Source organism: Lepisma saccharinum, chromosome 22, assembly GCF_977018435.1.
Source record: "Lepisma saccharinum chromosome 22, izLepSacc3.1, whole genome shotgun sequence".
NCBI lineage: Eukaryota > Metazoa > Arthropoda > Insecta > Zygentoma > Lepismatidae > Lepisma > Lepisma saccharinum.
In genome coordinates, this window is record NC_139250.1 from 2,144,947 (window position 1) to 2,159,659 (window position 14,713).

Consider the following 14,713-nt stretch of genomic DNA (forward strand, 5'->3'; position numbering starts at 1 on the left):
GTTGTATGGAACACTGACAGTATAGTACAGACTACAAAAATAGAGCGAGTACAATCAAAGATGTTACGTTATATGAAGTATAAACTTGAAGGTACTTATCCCAAATTTGATTCGTACAGTAATCTAATAGAGGAGCTCCGAATGCACAGGCTTGACGATCGAAGGACAGTGCGCGACCTGCTGCTCTGGAAAATATATAATGGAAAACTTCGCTCTCCTCTTTGGATCTCACAATTTAAATTACGCGTTCCTAACAATAAGACGCGACCCAATCATCAAACCTTTTTTGTGAATAGAGCGCGAACAAACATTGTCAAGAAATCCCCTATCTGGAGAATGAGTATTCTCTACAATGCCTTAGAAAAGCGTAACAAAAATATTGATTTGTTCTCTATGCCATATATACAATTTAAAAACTGTGTAATGAAAACAATATCAAATAATAGTCACTGAAGCATGTATGGAAACCTGTATCTCTGAACTCTCTAACTGGGCGCCAGCCTGTTGAGTTCATTATTGAAAATAAATGATGTTGGTAGGAAATGCCCATGAATATATACACACACCCAATCTGTTCAGGTGAGGTTTCTCGTATAATGTATTGAATGAGATACATGTATAACGCGAAGGATAAGATATAGATTTTCAATAAAAGATTTGATTCAAATTCCTGCAGTAAGTGATGCCCAAAACTTTCTATTTTACGAGATATAAAAAGTCAGTCAGGTTAATTGGATCAAGGATAGGTGACTTTTTATGTTACCCACCAAAGAATGCGAGTTCGAAATTTGGATTTCTCATCGACATGGTTCCAAGAAGAGGGAGCGAAAAACTACTAAACTAAAAACAGTATTGAGCACTAATTTACTTTTCCATTGCCTAACTCGAAAAATGAAAAGCCTTGACACTTTTAGACTGGTTTGCTGAACAGAGAAAGACGTATTTACAGTTTATCACGGAGTTGTCAGTCTCCAAACCATGCTTATTTAGTGTGGGCATATGCTCTGAAAAGGGACAAATGTAAGTGGATATGTTACATTTACTGCTTGTGTACATAAACATTATTTTCGTATGCCACACGTTAATCCTTGCTACCTACCATGCACATTAGACAATATCTGCATGCCAACACCATCTTCCGTGGACTCAAAATGAAGATTCAACCACAGTCTACCAGATTCATCATGCAAAAGAACTTTTTGCGGAGCTCCTCTTGCAACAGACAATGTAAAGAGAACACCTGTAATGAGAGGTAAGAAGTTTGTTTGATTTCGTTTACTTTACTTCGCTTTTTTGCCACTTTTGGATGAAGATGAGTGGTGATATGATGGAATTGATTGTAACCACTCCGCCAATCCGCCAGTCGGCTGAAACGTAGTAATAAGACACGTGGTATGTTATGCAATTGGTGGTATTTTTGGCTTAGGTCGGCTTCTGTTGGATTAATTCCATTGTTGTTCTTCAATGTTGCTTTTCTTCCAGGTTTGACTATATAATCGCGATGATGAGGATGAGTGATGAAATTCACGAAGAGACATTACAAACAACATCCATACCCAGGACTGGTTGTAGAGCTCTGAGTTAACCACTCTGCCACAGAGGACAGCGTACATAAAGAATCATTCGCTCCCTCATCTTTCCCGAACGTTCTTGAGTAGAGTATTTTTGTGACTCCCAGGCCAACTCTGATTTCTTGACCAAACGACCGCAAAAAGTTGAAAAACTCACTTTCTCTCCCCGTTCCGCGCCTCATTTATTACGCTGACGATATTTCACGGGCGCAAAAAGGCAGTGATGAGCGAAAGATGAGCTCTCACCCCCTCATCCTTCTCATCTTTCTCATTCTCTTTTTATTCTCTCATCTTCCTCTCATCCTCCTCTCATTCTCCCATCTTTCTCTTATCCTCTTATTTTTTTATTTTCTTATTTTCTTATTTTTTGAAAGATGAGTGCACCTTATCGTAATTTTCCAAGTCTGGGACCAAATGTTTATATATCGTGACCTACGTAAACCTCTCCTCTCATTCTCTCATTCTCTTATTTTTTGAAAGATGAGTGCACTTTATCGTAATTTTCCAAGTTTGGGACCAAATGTTTATATATTGTGACCTACGTAAACCTCTTCTCTTATCCTCTTATTCTCTCAATCTCTCAATCTCTCAATCTCTCATTCTCTCATTCTCTTTTTACCTTTAGAATATTGTCGTCAACATTAGAGATGAAGTTGGAGTGCTGGAATCAACGGGGCCAAATGTTTATATATAGTGATCTTCGTAAACCTCTCTCTCGGGGGGGAACGATGTGGCATATACACACGCGCGCGCTCTCATCTTCTCATTCTCTTATTCTCTCATTCTCTTATTCTCTTATTCTCTTATTTTTGAAAGATGAGTGTATTTTATCGTAATTTTCCAAGTCTGGGACCAAATGTTTATATATTGCGACCTACGTAAACCTCTCTCTCGGGGAGGGAACGATGTGCCACACACATACGTGCGCGCGTGCGTATGCCTCTTATTATTTTCCGTATTGTGACGCAAGCAAACAAAATAATAATTGTTGTTTTTTAGGATACCTGGCCCCTATAACCTCGCCGGGGGGTGCATGGTGGCGACGAAATTATCACGAGTTTAGATTTGTACTGTGAATGTTGTCAAAATTTAATCAATATTGTTTATTCTCGATGCTAGAATCTTACATAAATTATTCTCTAAAAACGAAAATCGATAATCCTATGCAAAGCCCCCCCCCCCAAGGCATTCAGGCAATTTCTAATGTTCGCGTGGATAGCGACGCTCGGTAGAATTTTTCCTGTCCCCTGTGGAGCAATTGTGTTTCGTCGCCCAATGTAACATTTTCATCACGGACCAAACTATCCACAGCGACCCCTCCCCGAACCCATTCACCTTGCATCCTCTTTCGCCCGAAGAGATTCTATTTTTTTCAGCTTTCCCACGGTTCTGAATGAAGAATCCATCACATCCCCGATAACAATAGAATCAGAGGGGGATGTGGCGGAAGCAAACACAGCAGCATCTTCCGCTTTTTGAGTTTTATACTAGGAATCGTTTGTTTCACACACCACACCCTGACGGGGCGTGGAATAGAGGCCGAGGGGAAATGATCGACAATACATACATGGGTGGAACTGTCAACGCCCCGTTTATTGTTATTTGTCCCTACAGAATATTGTGCACATCACAAAAATCTTTTGTTGAAAAAAATATAACATGAGTAAATCAGTCAACAAGGGTTTTTATTTGCTAGGACATTGACTATAGCGCTCATTGTGTTTTCACCAAAGAGAGTCGCGTGGAGTAGGAAGGAGAGAAGGAGAAAAAGGAGAGGAGTTCCTATATAACCTACCAGTTTTTTTGTACGTCATTATCATAGTGAACGTCAATCGTGGCAGTTCAGTATTTTTTAATTTGTTTGTCTGGCAGTATACATATATATCATCGTGGAAGTTTTAGTGAGTTACAAGTTTTATTTTGAAGTCTCTCTATCTCTCTTGAAAGGTGAACGTCAATCGTGGTAGTTCAGTATTCTTAATTGTTTATCTGGCAGTATACATATATATTATCGTGGAAGTTTTAGTGAGCTACAAGTTTTTATTTTGAAGTTTTTCTCTCTATCTCTGTTGAAAGGTAAGTTTTTATTTTTTCATGATATATTAATATTTTTTGTTTTTGCGTCTGACACACACATATTCAGAGGAGTCATAAAAAATTGACACACACTTACATGTCGTATATTTTTAACCTCCTACAACAGTGCACACACACATACATACATACATACATACATACATACATACATACATACATACTGTTCGCGTCTAATATATATGTGGAAGGAAAAAATATCTAGCATTTTTCAACTTTTTTTCCTTCTGTTTCAGTGCGCTTTCCACTACCACCACCACAACCCCCCCAAAAAATTTCTCTGTATATATATATAAATAACAGAGAGAAAAAATGGAACCGCAACCAGGTCCCTCCGGTCTTTGCGGGAAAGTGGCATGTCGCAACTGTGGAAAGTTGATTTCTAAACCTAATATTGCTAGGCATTTGAAAAAATGTCGTCTTCCGGATCATGATGTCGTAGTCCCGCCGGCAAAGAAACCTCGCATTGATGAGCATGAGGAGGGTGCTTTGAATAAAAGTGCACGTATCATAACGTATAAATCTGAAAGGGATGAAAAGTGTGACTCGAGCATCTTCCTCAACAATGTGAAATCTCTGGTAGTCGATAAATTACGTGATTGCCTCGTCAATGTTGCAATTAAAATTCATCTCGTCTTGACCCTGCTGTATGAGAAAGTTGTCTCGTCCGAGTCAAGCACTTTCAGCTTTTACGTAGGGTGTGAAAGCTTACACGATGACAATAACGAGAATCTTGACGAGATAGTGACACGGCTATTTGAGCACCTGACACAAAAACAAGAAGAGTTTGAAGGTAGAGGAAGTGGATGGAGTCTTTGCGGTCACAACCACATGTTAGAACTTCGAGTCTGCAATTTCAAACCATTACGCAGCACTCAAAAAAAAACAAAAAAACAAAAAAAGCAAAATGCAGTGTTGAACATACAAAGTAATGATCAGAAGAGTTTCTTATGGTCTGTCATCGCTGCATTACACCCAGCAAATAATCACCCCCAACGTCTGTCCAATTACAGAGGATACGAGGGAAGATACGAGAATATGATGAGAGGAATTTCCTATCCTGTGCCCCTGAATAAGATCAATCAATTTCTAAAAAACTATAGGGAGGAAAAAGGAGAATATATCGATATTTCTGTGTTTGGGGTTGACGATTCGGGCAATATTCGTGTGTTAAGACCTGCGAGAAGGCAGAATAATGTAATTCGACTCTTGCTTGTAGATGGCCGTTACAGTTTGATACGGAATTTCTCAGGATTAGTAGGAAGGCAGATCAGCAAGAATCGCGATAAGATCGAAATTTGCGATCGGTGTTTGAGAATTTTTCGCGGGGGTAAGAAGATGAGAGAACAGCACAAGTGTTTTGGCTCTGTGAATGCAGAACCTGAAGATGTCATGCCGGAACCCGGAACCAAGATGAAATTTCAGAAACACCAGGCTCTTCTCCACCATCCCGTCGTCCTTTATGCCGACTTTGAAAGCTTCCAAGTTCCCATGACGTCTTGCGACCCTGATCCCTCTACCTCAAGCACGACCCAAATTTTTCACCACGAGCCTTGCAGTTTCTCCATCTACGGAGAAAAATTGAATGATGTCATCTTGTATTGCGGACCTGATGCGGCAAAACATTTTGTTGAGAAGATAGCGGAATGCGCGAGAGAACTTGCACCCAGCCTGAAAGGCTCTTACGTTTCTCCACCTGCTCTCACAACAGAACAACAACAGAGACATGACGCGGCGACAAGATGCGAGGAGTGTAACCAGGCTTTCACCGCCGAAAATTACAAGGTCGTCCACCATAACCACCAGAATGGATTATTTCTAAGCACCATCTGTAATTCGTGCAATCTCAAAATTAAGGAGTCGCATTTTGTTGCCGTGTTTCTGCACTACACGGAGAAGTACGACACACATCTCTTCGTCAAAGAGCTCCACAACATAACTTCTCGAATCAGCATCATCCCGAGAACGAGCGAGAAATATATTGTGGTGAGAGTGTGGATCCCTCTCCAAGAAGGAGGAAGCGTGGAAGTGCGAATCCTGGACTCTTACAATTTCCTGTCCTCCGGCCTCGCAAGCCTTGCATCTCAACTTGGCGACGAAGATCTTGTGGCCACCAAGCAAAAATGTTTTTCGGGGAGAGATGAGAATTTGAATCTGTTGCGTCGCAAGGGTGTCTACCCCTACGAGTACGTCAACAATTTCGACAAATTTGACGAGACGGAACTTCCACCCCGGGAGGTATTTTATTCTTCTCTCACGGAGGACGTCTGTTCCGAAGAGGACTACGAACACGCTCGTAGTGTGTGGACGGCATTCAATTGCCAAACTTTTCGCGATTATCACGATCTTTATCTGAAATTGGACGTGACACTTCTGATGGATATTTTCGAATCGTTTCGTAAGAGATGCATCGCGATATACAAGTTGGATCCTGCGTATTTCTTCACCACGCCGGGATTGACTTGGGAATCGATGATGAAATACACCAACGTGGAACTGGGCCTCATCGCAGAGAAGGAACAGTATGCTTTCATGGAGAGTGCGATACGGGGTGGCATCGTCCAATGTCCCCGTCGCCATGCTCAAGCAAACAATCCTCATACGCCTGGTTACGATGCATCGAAGCCCAACACCTATATTGTCTACTGGGATGTCAACAACCTGTACGGCCACTCCATGTCCCAGTGTCTTCCCATCAGCGACTACGGGTGGATGACCGAAGAGGAACTCTCCTGCGAAGATTTTCTCAACTGGAGCGAAGATAATGAATGGGGCTGTTTCTTGGAAGTGGATCTCGATTATCCCGAAACGCTTCACGAGAAACATCACGGATTGGCCCTGGCCCCCACCAAGGAGAAGCCACCTGGAGGATCGGAGCCAAAACTCATACTAAGCATGGAGAACAAGCGGAATTACGTTCTGCACTACCGACTCCTCCAATTTTACATAAGTCACGGCTTGCAGTTGAAGAAAGTTCATAGAGGATTGAAGTTCCGACAGAGCAAGTGGCTCGAACCGTACATAGCCGAGAACACGCGCCGCAGAGCACAATCGACATCGCCTGCAGACAAGGATCTGTACAAACTGTTCAATAACGCCATCTACGGCAAGACGATGGAGAACGTGCGTAATTACATCGACGCAACGTTGGTCACGGACGAAAAGAAATTTGAGAAGATCGTCGCGTCACCCTACTTCAAAAACTTCACTATTTTCGACGAGAATCTAGTATTTGTTGAGAGGAACAAGAAGCAAGTGATGCTCAACAAGCCGATTGCCATAGGTGCCACCGTCCTTGAACTATCAAAATTGCACATGTACCAATCGTACTACGATCAGTTTCAACCTTTTTATGGAGATAACATCCAAATATGTTACATTGACACGGATAGCTTCATTTTTCTAATCCAAACACCAAGCCTCGAACATGATCTGACTAAGATGAAGCATCTGTTTGATTTTAGCAACTTACCATCAGGCCATCACTTACATTCGACAGAAAACAAAATGACGATTGGAAAATACAAAGATGAAGCGGCTGGTAATTACAGCAGGGAATTTGCGGGGCTTCGTGCCAAAATGTACTGTGTAAAGATTACAGAAGAAAAAGAGATCAAGAAGGCGAAGGGGGTAGGAAAAATAAGTACCAGCAAATTTAGCATGCGAGACTACAAAGAATGCCTTTTTCATGGTAAAAGGCAACTTAGCACCGATCATCGCATTGCAAGTAAATTGCATGATTTGTACACGACGCGCGTAACCAAGGTCGCATTGGATGGCAGAGACAACAAGTTACGCGTTCTCGATTGTCAAATCCACACGCGAGAGTGGGGGCACTACAATAAAAGCGATAAATGTGACGTGTGTTAACCGTAACCCCATAGTCATGAAGTCCGCTGTGTTTTTGAAGAAGAATGGCAGACGGAGGAAAAGAATGAAAGAGGGAGCCCTCGGGCGATGAAAAATAAGAGTTGAATTTAATGAGCCTCGATTTGGAGCGGGCTTAACAACATAATAACAGGTTGCAACTTTTCATCGCCCGAGGGCTCTCCCTTTCATTCTTTTCCTTTGTATGTTTTGAAGAATAGCAAAAAGCACGATGTGTTAAATAACTAACAAGAACAATGAATCTCTTTGGTTTTCGCAAACAAAGCAACATGGACACTGCATCACCAAATTTCAATAACCTCTTACCTTCCGTGTTATCTAAACTCAACGGTTTGTTAATCATTCACCTCAACAGCATTTGGACGGAAATAAATAACGATGTGGGCAAGATGTTTTATGTTTTTAATAACAATTTACATTTCTATGAAATTCCGATCGACGGGAAACTTCAAATCACCGTGAATCCGGAGAACGCAGGCGAAATCAAAATTTCTACCGGCAAGAACATTTTTCGAATCAAGCACGACAAGATACTTTCTAACATGTCGTACGATGTGTCTGCAGGAGATTATCTTTACGTGGAACTCCTCGGAGACTACGACAAACTTATTCCTCTCTTCGTAGAATTACGAATCGTCTATCCTATTATAAATAACCGTTAACCAAAAATGCCTAACGATATTTTCGGCAACACCAAGCGTGTAGACCATGCAGAAGAGATTCTCATGCTGGACGTTCGAGTTAAGAAGTTGAGGACCGATTTGATCGCTTTGCAGGAGACCTTAAACAAAAGTTTAGAGTCTGAGATCGCTACGCTCCAAACGCAATGTCTCGATCCCATTCTGAAAATCGATTCCGAACTGAAAACACTGATAAAAAATTATGTTGACGTACCTTCTTACGACAACATTCAAAATATACAGTTGAGCATGGATTCGCTTCAAAATGATTTGGCCAAATTACAGCAATTTCAATCGAAAAATGAAGATTTGGAAAAATTGAAACTCGAAATCGAAGAGCGAACTTCCGCAATAGAAAAGAATTTCTCTGAACTTCAAACCGTCGTGAATGATATTGATATAGAACGCTTGCAGGTTGTTGTTTCTAAATTACAAGAAGAATTCACCGGCACGTTGGAAGAAATCAAATCCAAGTTGCAGACTTTGGAAGATACAATGACGAACCTACCATCGTCGGACGAACTGCAGGTCATCGGTAAAAGCGTCGCGAACATAAAAATTCAACTGGAGGCTTATCAAGATTTCGAACACATTCAAACCACCATCGCTACGCTTCAGGCGTCCTTGGAATTGATCAACGAAGAAATTAAAAATATTCACGCTGAAGCAAGTGTGTTGACGAGCATTCAAGACACGTTGAGCACGGTTCAGCAGAAGATCGAATATTTAGAAAATTTGAACGTCGAAACGAATCTCGCTCATTTTCATCACGTACTGGACAACATACAGGGTGACTTGGAATCGTTACGAACGAGCGTGCCTTCAAGTGAAGATTTGGAAAAATTGAAAACGGCGGTGACGGCACTATCCGATTCGAGTGACATCAAAAGTTCATTGAGCGATCTCGAGAGTAAAGTGGCCAATCTCCCCACCTCCAAAGAATTACACGCCTTGAAAAGGAACATATCACGTATGCTGAAACGACTGGAAACAGAAACAGCGAACGTGGAACAGATTCGAGACGAACTTGCTTCGCTGGTGTCGACGCTGCCCACTTCGCAGAGCGTCGCCGACCTTCACACGCAGTTTACAGAGATGCGAATCATCGTGAACGATCTTACCGAGAAGAGCTCGAAATTGAATCAAATCGAGAACCTTCAGAACATTGTCGTCAACATCAGAGATCAAGTTGGAGTGCTGGAATCAACGCAGGAATCAACGCTGGCCTCTTTCGGTGCCAAGTTGCAAGAACTCAACGAAAGCTACAAGCAGTTGAACGTGGAAGTGAAAATCAAACCGTCATTTTCTACCGTAACGAATACCATAGTCGAGCATTTGGTACCCGTACAAAACACACTGGGTCAGCTTCACAGCAACCTCGTTAGCATCGATACTAAATTCGCTAAACTCCATTCTCTGCAAGCCATCGAAATTAACAGCGTACCCAATCAACAGAGAATCTCCACCTTCGTCGAAGGTAACAAACTGTACATGCTACATCCTTATCATCCGTACTACAAGTTTCTCCTCGATGGCACGATTCAGATAAACGAATTTTCGTACTGGTCTCACGGCAGAAAAGCTAGCGTTCCCACCATGACTTTGATATCGAATCGTGGTGTCCAGAAAGCAGGAAACATTCCTCTGGCACGTTGGAACGAAACGCGCAACATATATGAAATACACGAAGACGAAGATCTTACCGTTTTCGACGTGAGTGCCGGCGATAAGCTGATCATTCAAAACACGAGCGAAGTGCCACCCTCTTTGAATCCCATCACGCTGGTGCTTCTTTTGAAACGTAATCTCTAAAAATAATAAAAAATGTCTAGGCAAGCCATCGTCCAAGAATTGCATAAACCTGCACGCCGCAACTACGAACGTTTGGCTGTGGTAACCAAGGGAATCGACGACCTCTGGGAAAGCGACCTCGTCGAAATGAGTAGCGGCAAGTTAAAAAACCTACATAAATTGAACAAGGGCAACAAGTACCTCCTCACCGTCATAGACACATTTTCGAAATTCGCATGGGCTCTACCTTTGAAGGCGAAAACGGGAACGTGCGTCACGGAAGCATTCAAGACAATTTTTCGCGAAAGCGGCGGCAGACGACCTCGGTTTCTGCACACGGACAAAGGGAAGGAATTTTACAATGCCGTATTCCAAAAGTTTATTCGGAAACACAACGTTCAACATTACTCGACCTTCAGTGACGTCAAGGCCAGCATCGTGGAAAGATTCAATCGCACTCTGAAATCGCGCATGTGGTCACGCTTCACGCTTCAGGGAAGCTACAAGTGGGTCACTATTCTCCCGGAACTTGTTAACGACTATAATCACACACGGCACGCAACGATAGGCATGAAGCCAGCTGACGTTACCAGGTCTGACGAGCAACGTTTAATTTCTAGCGTTTACTGTCCAAAGTACATGCCCACGACAAAAAAAGCTAAATACAAAATTGGAGAACAGGTGAGGGTTAGTAAATTGAAGCGAACGTTTGACAGGGGTTTCACACGAAACTGGAGCACTGAACTTTTTACCGTGGTTCGAGTTCTACCCGGGAACCGTCACACGTATATAATAAAAGACAGTGGCGGTGAAATTTTATTGGGGCGCTTCTACGAGGAGGAACTCTCTAAAACTAAATACCCCGACACGTACCTTATCGAAAAAGTTTTGCGCAAGAGAGGCAACAAACTTTTGGTGAAATGGCTGGGACTTCCGGAAACAAGTTGGATCGATTCAAACGAAGTGATTCTATGAGTACGTGGAACGTGGTAAAGCGTCTACCTGATTCGGAAAGTGGAAGGAAGAAAAAAAACGGTGAATTGCTCCCCGACAGCATCCGCTGTCTGATCGTAGGACCTTCGGGGTGTGGAAAAACGACACTGCTCGTGGACAATTTTCTCCTCGCACCAAATTGGTTAGATTGGAAGAACAGGCACCTGTACGTGTTCTCGAAAAGTTTAGAGCAATCCAAATACCAGCAACTGATGAAACTGTACGATGGTCTGGACATTGCAACGTTCGCCTCGGAAATAAAACCACTCGACGATTGTCGTGAAAATTCAGTTGTTGTGTTCGACGATGCCATCCTGGAAAATCAAAATGAAATTCGCAACTTTTTCACGCAAGGTCGTCACAAAGGAATGGATTGCTTCTACCTAGCTCAAACGTTTTCCAAAATTCCAAAACAGTTAGTACGCGACAACGCTAATTTCATATGTTTGTTTCGTCAAGATCACACCAACCTCAAGCATGCATACGATGACTACGTAGGCGGAGACATGAACTACAATCAATTTTCGGAAGGCTGCTGCTCTACTTGCTGGAACGGTGACGATTTCGGATTCGCTACGATCGACATGACGAGGAAACCCAACGACGGAAAATACAGAAACAAAATCAACGACTTTCTAAACGTTGCAACGTTGTGAGAAACGACATATATAAATAACGTCATGACGAAACGAAAAATCGAAGACGAAAATCTTAAGCTTCGCGATTACCTTGCAAAACGCTTCAAAGGTTGGAAATCCGAAAATCGCGGATTCTACGAAGAGAAGAAACGTCAGGATCAACCTGTGATCGATGCCATCAGCGGTCTAGGTAAAGAAATTAAAAATGTCACGGAACAAAATAAAAATTTGATCAACGAACTCGTACCGCTCGCAGCTAAAAGTTACGCTGTACCCACGCCTATTTCAAGCATTCCTTCGACGCCGTTCGAACTGAAGGATGCACCGGCACGACGTCGAGCTATTGGTAGCACGTCCTCGTCTTCGGATAAAATTGAGTTGGGGCCTTTGGCACGAGACTACCTGAGTACGGGGAAATTCGACAAGGATGAAGTGTTCGGATTGTATCCCAGTATGGAAACCAGCGAAGGCGGCGGTGTGGTGTGGAAGATTGGGAAATCGAAGGTGACCTTCGAAGGCAACGACATTAAAGTCAATTTAGGCGACAAGGATAGTTGGAACAGGTATCCGGGTACGGTGGGACTGTGGGAACTCGTTGCCAAAAAGCAGCCGAAAGATTACACCGACGAAGATTACCAGAGTTACAAGGAAATTCTAATCATGACGGATGCCTTGTACCAGAACAACGACGCCTCGCAGAATAGGGTGAAATCGAGCAGCGGCGAGAAGTACAGGAATCTCATCAAACCGATTTGGAACCAGGTCAAAACAGGCAGCGGCGTCAAACGCTACAACACGTTACCCAAAGAATTTGTTTGGGTGGACGACGTTAGGAAACTCGTGGATCGATTGTTGGTGATAGCCGGCGAAGAGAATGCAGGTAACCGTAATTTCTACAACGAGAAGGTTGGCATCGTGGACATGATCAGCACGAAACTTTCCAACTTCATCGTGAACGACGACAAGGGCATAGGTTACCTGATCAAAATCATCAACACGCTGCCTCCGAAATTTTGGAACGTGGCCGAAGGAAAGGGGCTTGTGAACGACATCATCAACAAGTTACCTTTCGAGATGCATCTACCTGGCTACCAGTACTGCGGACCGGGTACCAAACTCGAGAAAAGATTGGAGAGAGGAGACAAGGGTGTGAATCCGTTGGACGCCGCATGCAAAGATCACGACATTGCTTACAACACCACGCAGACGGATCTGGACGCTCGTCACGAAGCAGACAGAAAGTTAGAGCACGCAGCTTTCGAAAGATTCGTGAGCAGAGACGCATCGTTGGGTGAACGGGTCGCCGCACTGGGTACCACCATCGCCATGAACACGAAACAAAAATTGGGGTGGGGTATATAAATAACATACAGTAAAAAAACAACATGGATTGCATAACTAATTTGCCACCCGAGCTACTATCTAAAATATTCAAAAAGGTAGTTAACGGAGATGTTAATAAACTTGTAAACATAGCAAGAACAATGCCGGAATTTCGCATCCCTTGTGAAATGGTTCTCAAGGACCTTCTTCGGGAGATCAGCGGCCTGAGGTGCGGTGATCTCAACATTCTGCTTTTGGCTGCAGGGCAAAAATTGGACGATAGGTCGGAGGAACTGTACGAGGCGATGCAGGGAAGAAGACAGTATACTGATGATTGGTACAAGTCTATGCAGGAGAGGAAAGATATCACTACGCACATCCTCGCGTTTTCCGAAGCACGAACTTTCTTCCTCTGTTAAAAAATAATAATATATATACGTGTCAAAAAAAAAAACTTGATATATAAATAACACACATCGTGAAAAATATAATCTTCGGTATATATAAATAACACACATCGTGAAAAACAATTAAATTTCTCTCTAACACTTTGAAATTTTTCTTTGATATGACGACCGAAAAAATAAGTGAGCTCCAAGCATTAAAACAAATGCTAAATTTGTCATTTGAGTATGTAAAAATTCGGGAATTGGAAGTCGACAAATCTTACACGATAACTTCCGGTTCAATCGTTTCTACCCAGTATGGTCCCAAGGTACGCCTGTTGCTCAACGCACAATACAGTTTATTTTTACCAGATCGATACGCTAACATGTTATCGGACGAGAAGCTATCTATTTTAATCGAGAACAAAACAAAAATCGTGTACAAGGGGACAAAGGAACTTCTTGGCAAGAAAACAAAGCACGTAATAGAATTTGTGTAGCGACTGCAAGGCCTTGAAAATATATAAATAACATACCGTAAAAAAACTACACAAGAAAAAATCTCAGAATATATATAAATAACATACTGCGAAAATAACGCATAGAGCATCAACATGAAGCCCAAGGGTGTCGTGTACCAGATACCATACTCCAATCTTAAAAATCTAGGTGCCCTCGATGGGTTACTCACCAAGAAACAACGCGAGAAGAAACGTTCTTGCTTGTCGAAAGGACATGGAATGAAATTGCTGCTCAGCACACCTCAATTGAAAAGATTGCAGCGTTCGCGGAAACAGCAAAAGATCGGAGGTTTCATATTCAGCATCCCGGCCATCCTAGCAGCATTGGGGGCCGTTGGAAGTTTGGCTGGCGGAAGTGCCGCCATCGCGAAAACCGTCATCGACTCGAAGAAGAACAAAGCCGAATTGGAAGAACAGAAACGTCACAACCTGGCCATGGAGAAGAAGGGGAAGGGCGTGATGAAGAAGTTTAAAAAAAAGAAACAGAAGCACTCACCAACCGAGACATTGAATCTCTGATCGAACCGTTACGAATCAAATACTTCAGAGGAGTTTTCATGTCCGACTCGTTACCTTCAGGCGTTAAAAGAAGAGAATGCGGAATAGTCAACTTGGACGGTCAAGAAAATCCAGGCACGCATTGGATATGTTACCACAAAAACGACAATGATAAAGCATTCGTTTTCGATTCTTTCGGAGGTGTTCCACCTACAAATTTAGTTCATTATCTGAAAACAAACAAAACCTCTATATACTACAACGACGAACGCATTCAAGATTTCGGAGACGTGAACTGCGGTCATCTCTGCCTCTCCGTGCTCGCGTTTC

The 14,713-nt window shown here is 42.6% G+C and overlaps 1 protein-coding gene across 2 annotated transcripts in view; it reads right to left on the bottom strand.

The window, feature by feature from the left end:
* Positions 1–14,713, bottom strand: part of LOC146004608 (alpha-galactosidase MYORG-like) — a 73,795-nt gene that overhangs the window by 10,213 nt on the left and 48,869 nt on the right. For both annotated transcript variants that reach the window (XM_083143482.1, XM_083143481.1), the window contains exon 2: positions 1,100–1,240. In XM_083143482.1, the coding sequence (XP_082999608.1) occupies positions 1,100–1,124 (25 nt within the window). In that variant the 5' untranslated portion in view covers positions 1,125–1,240. The remainder of the gene's footprint in view (positions 1–1,099; positions 1,241–14,713) is intronic.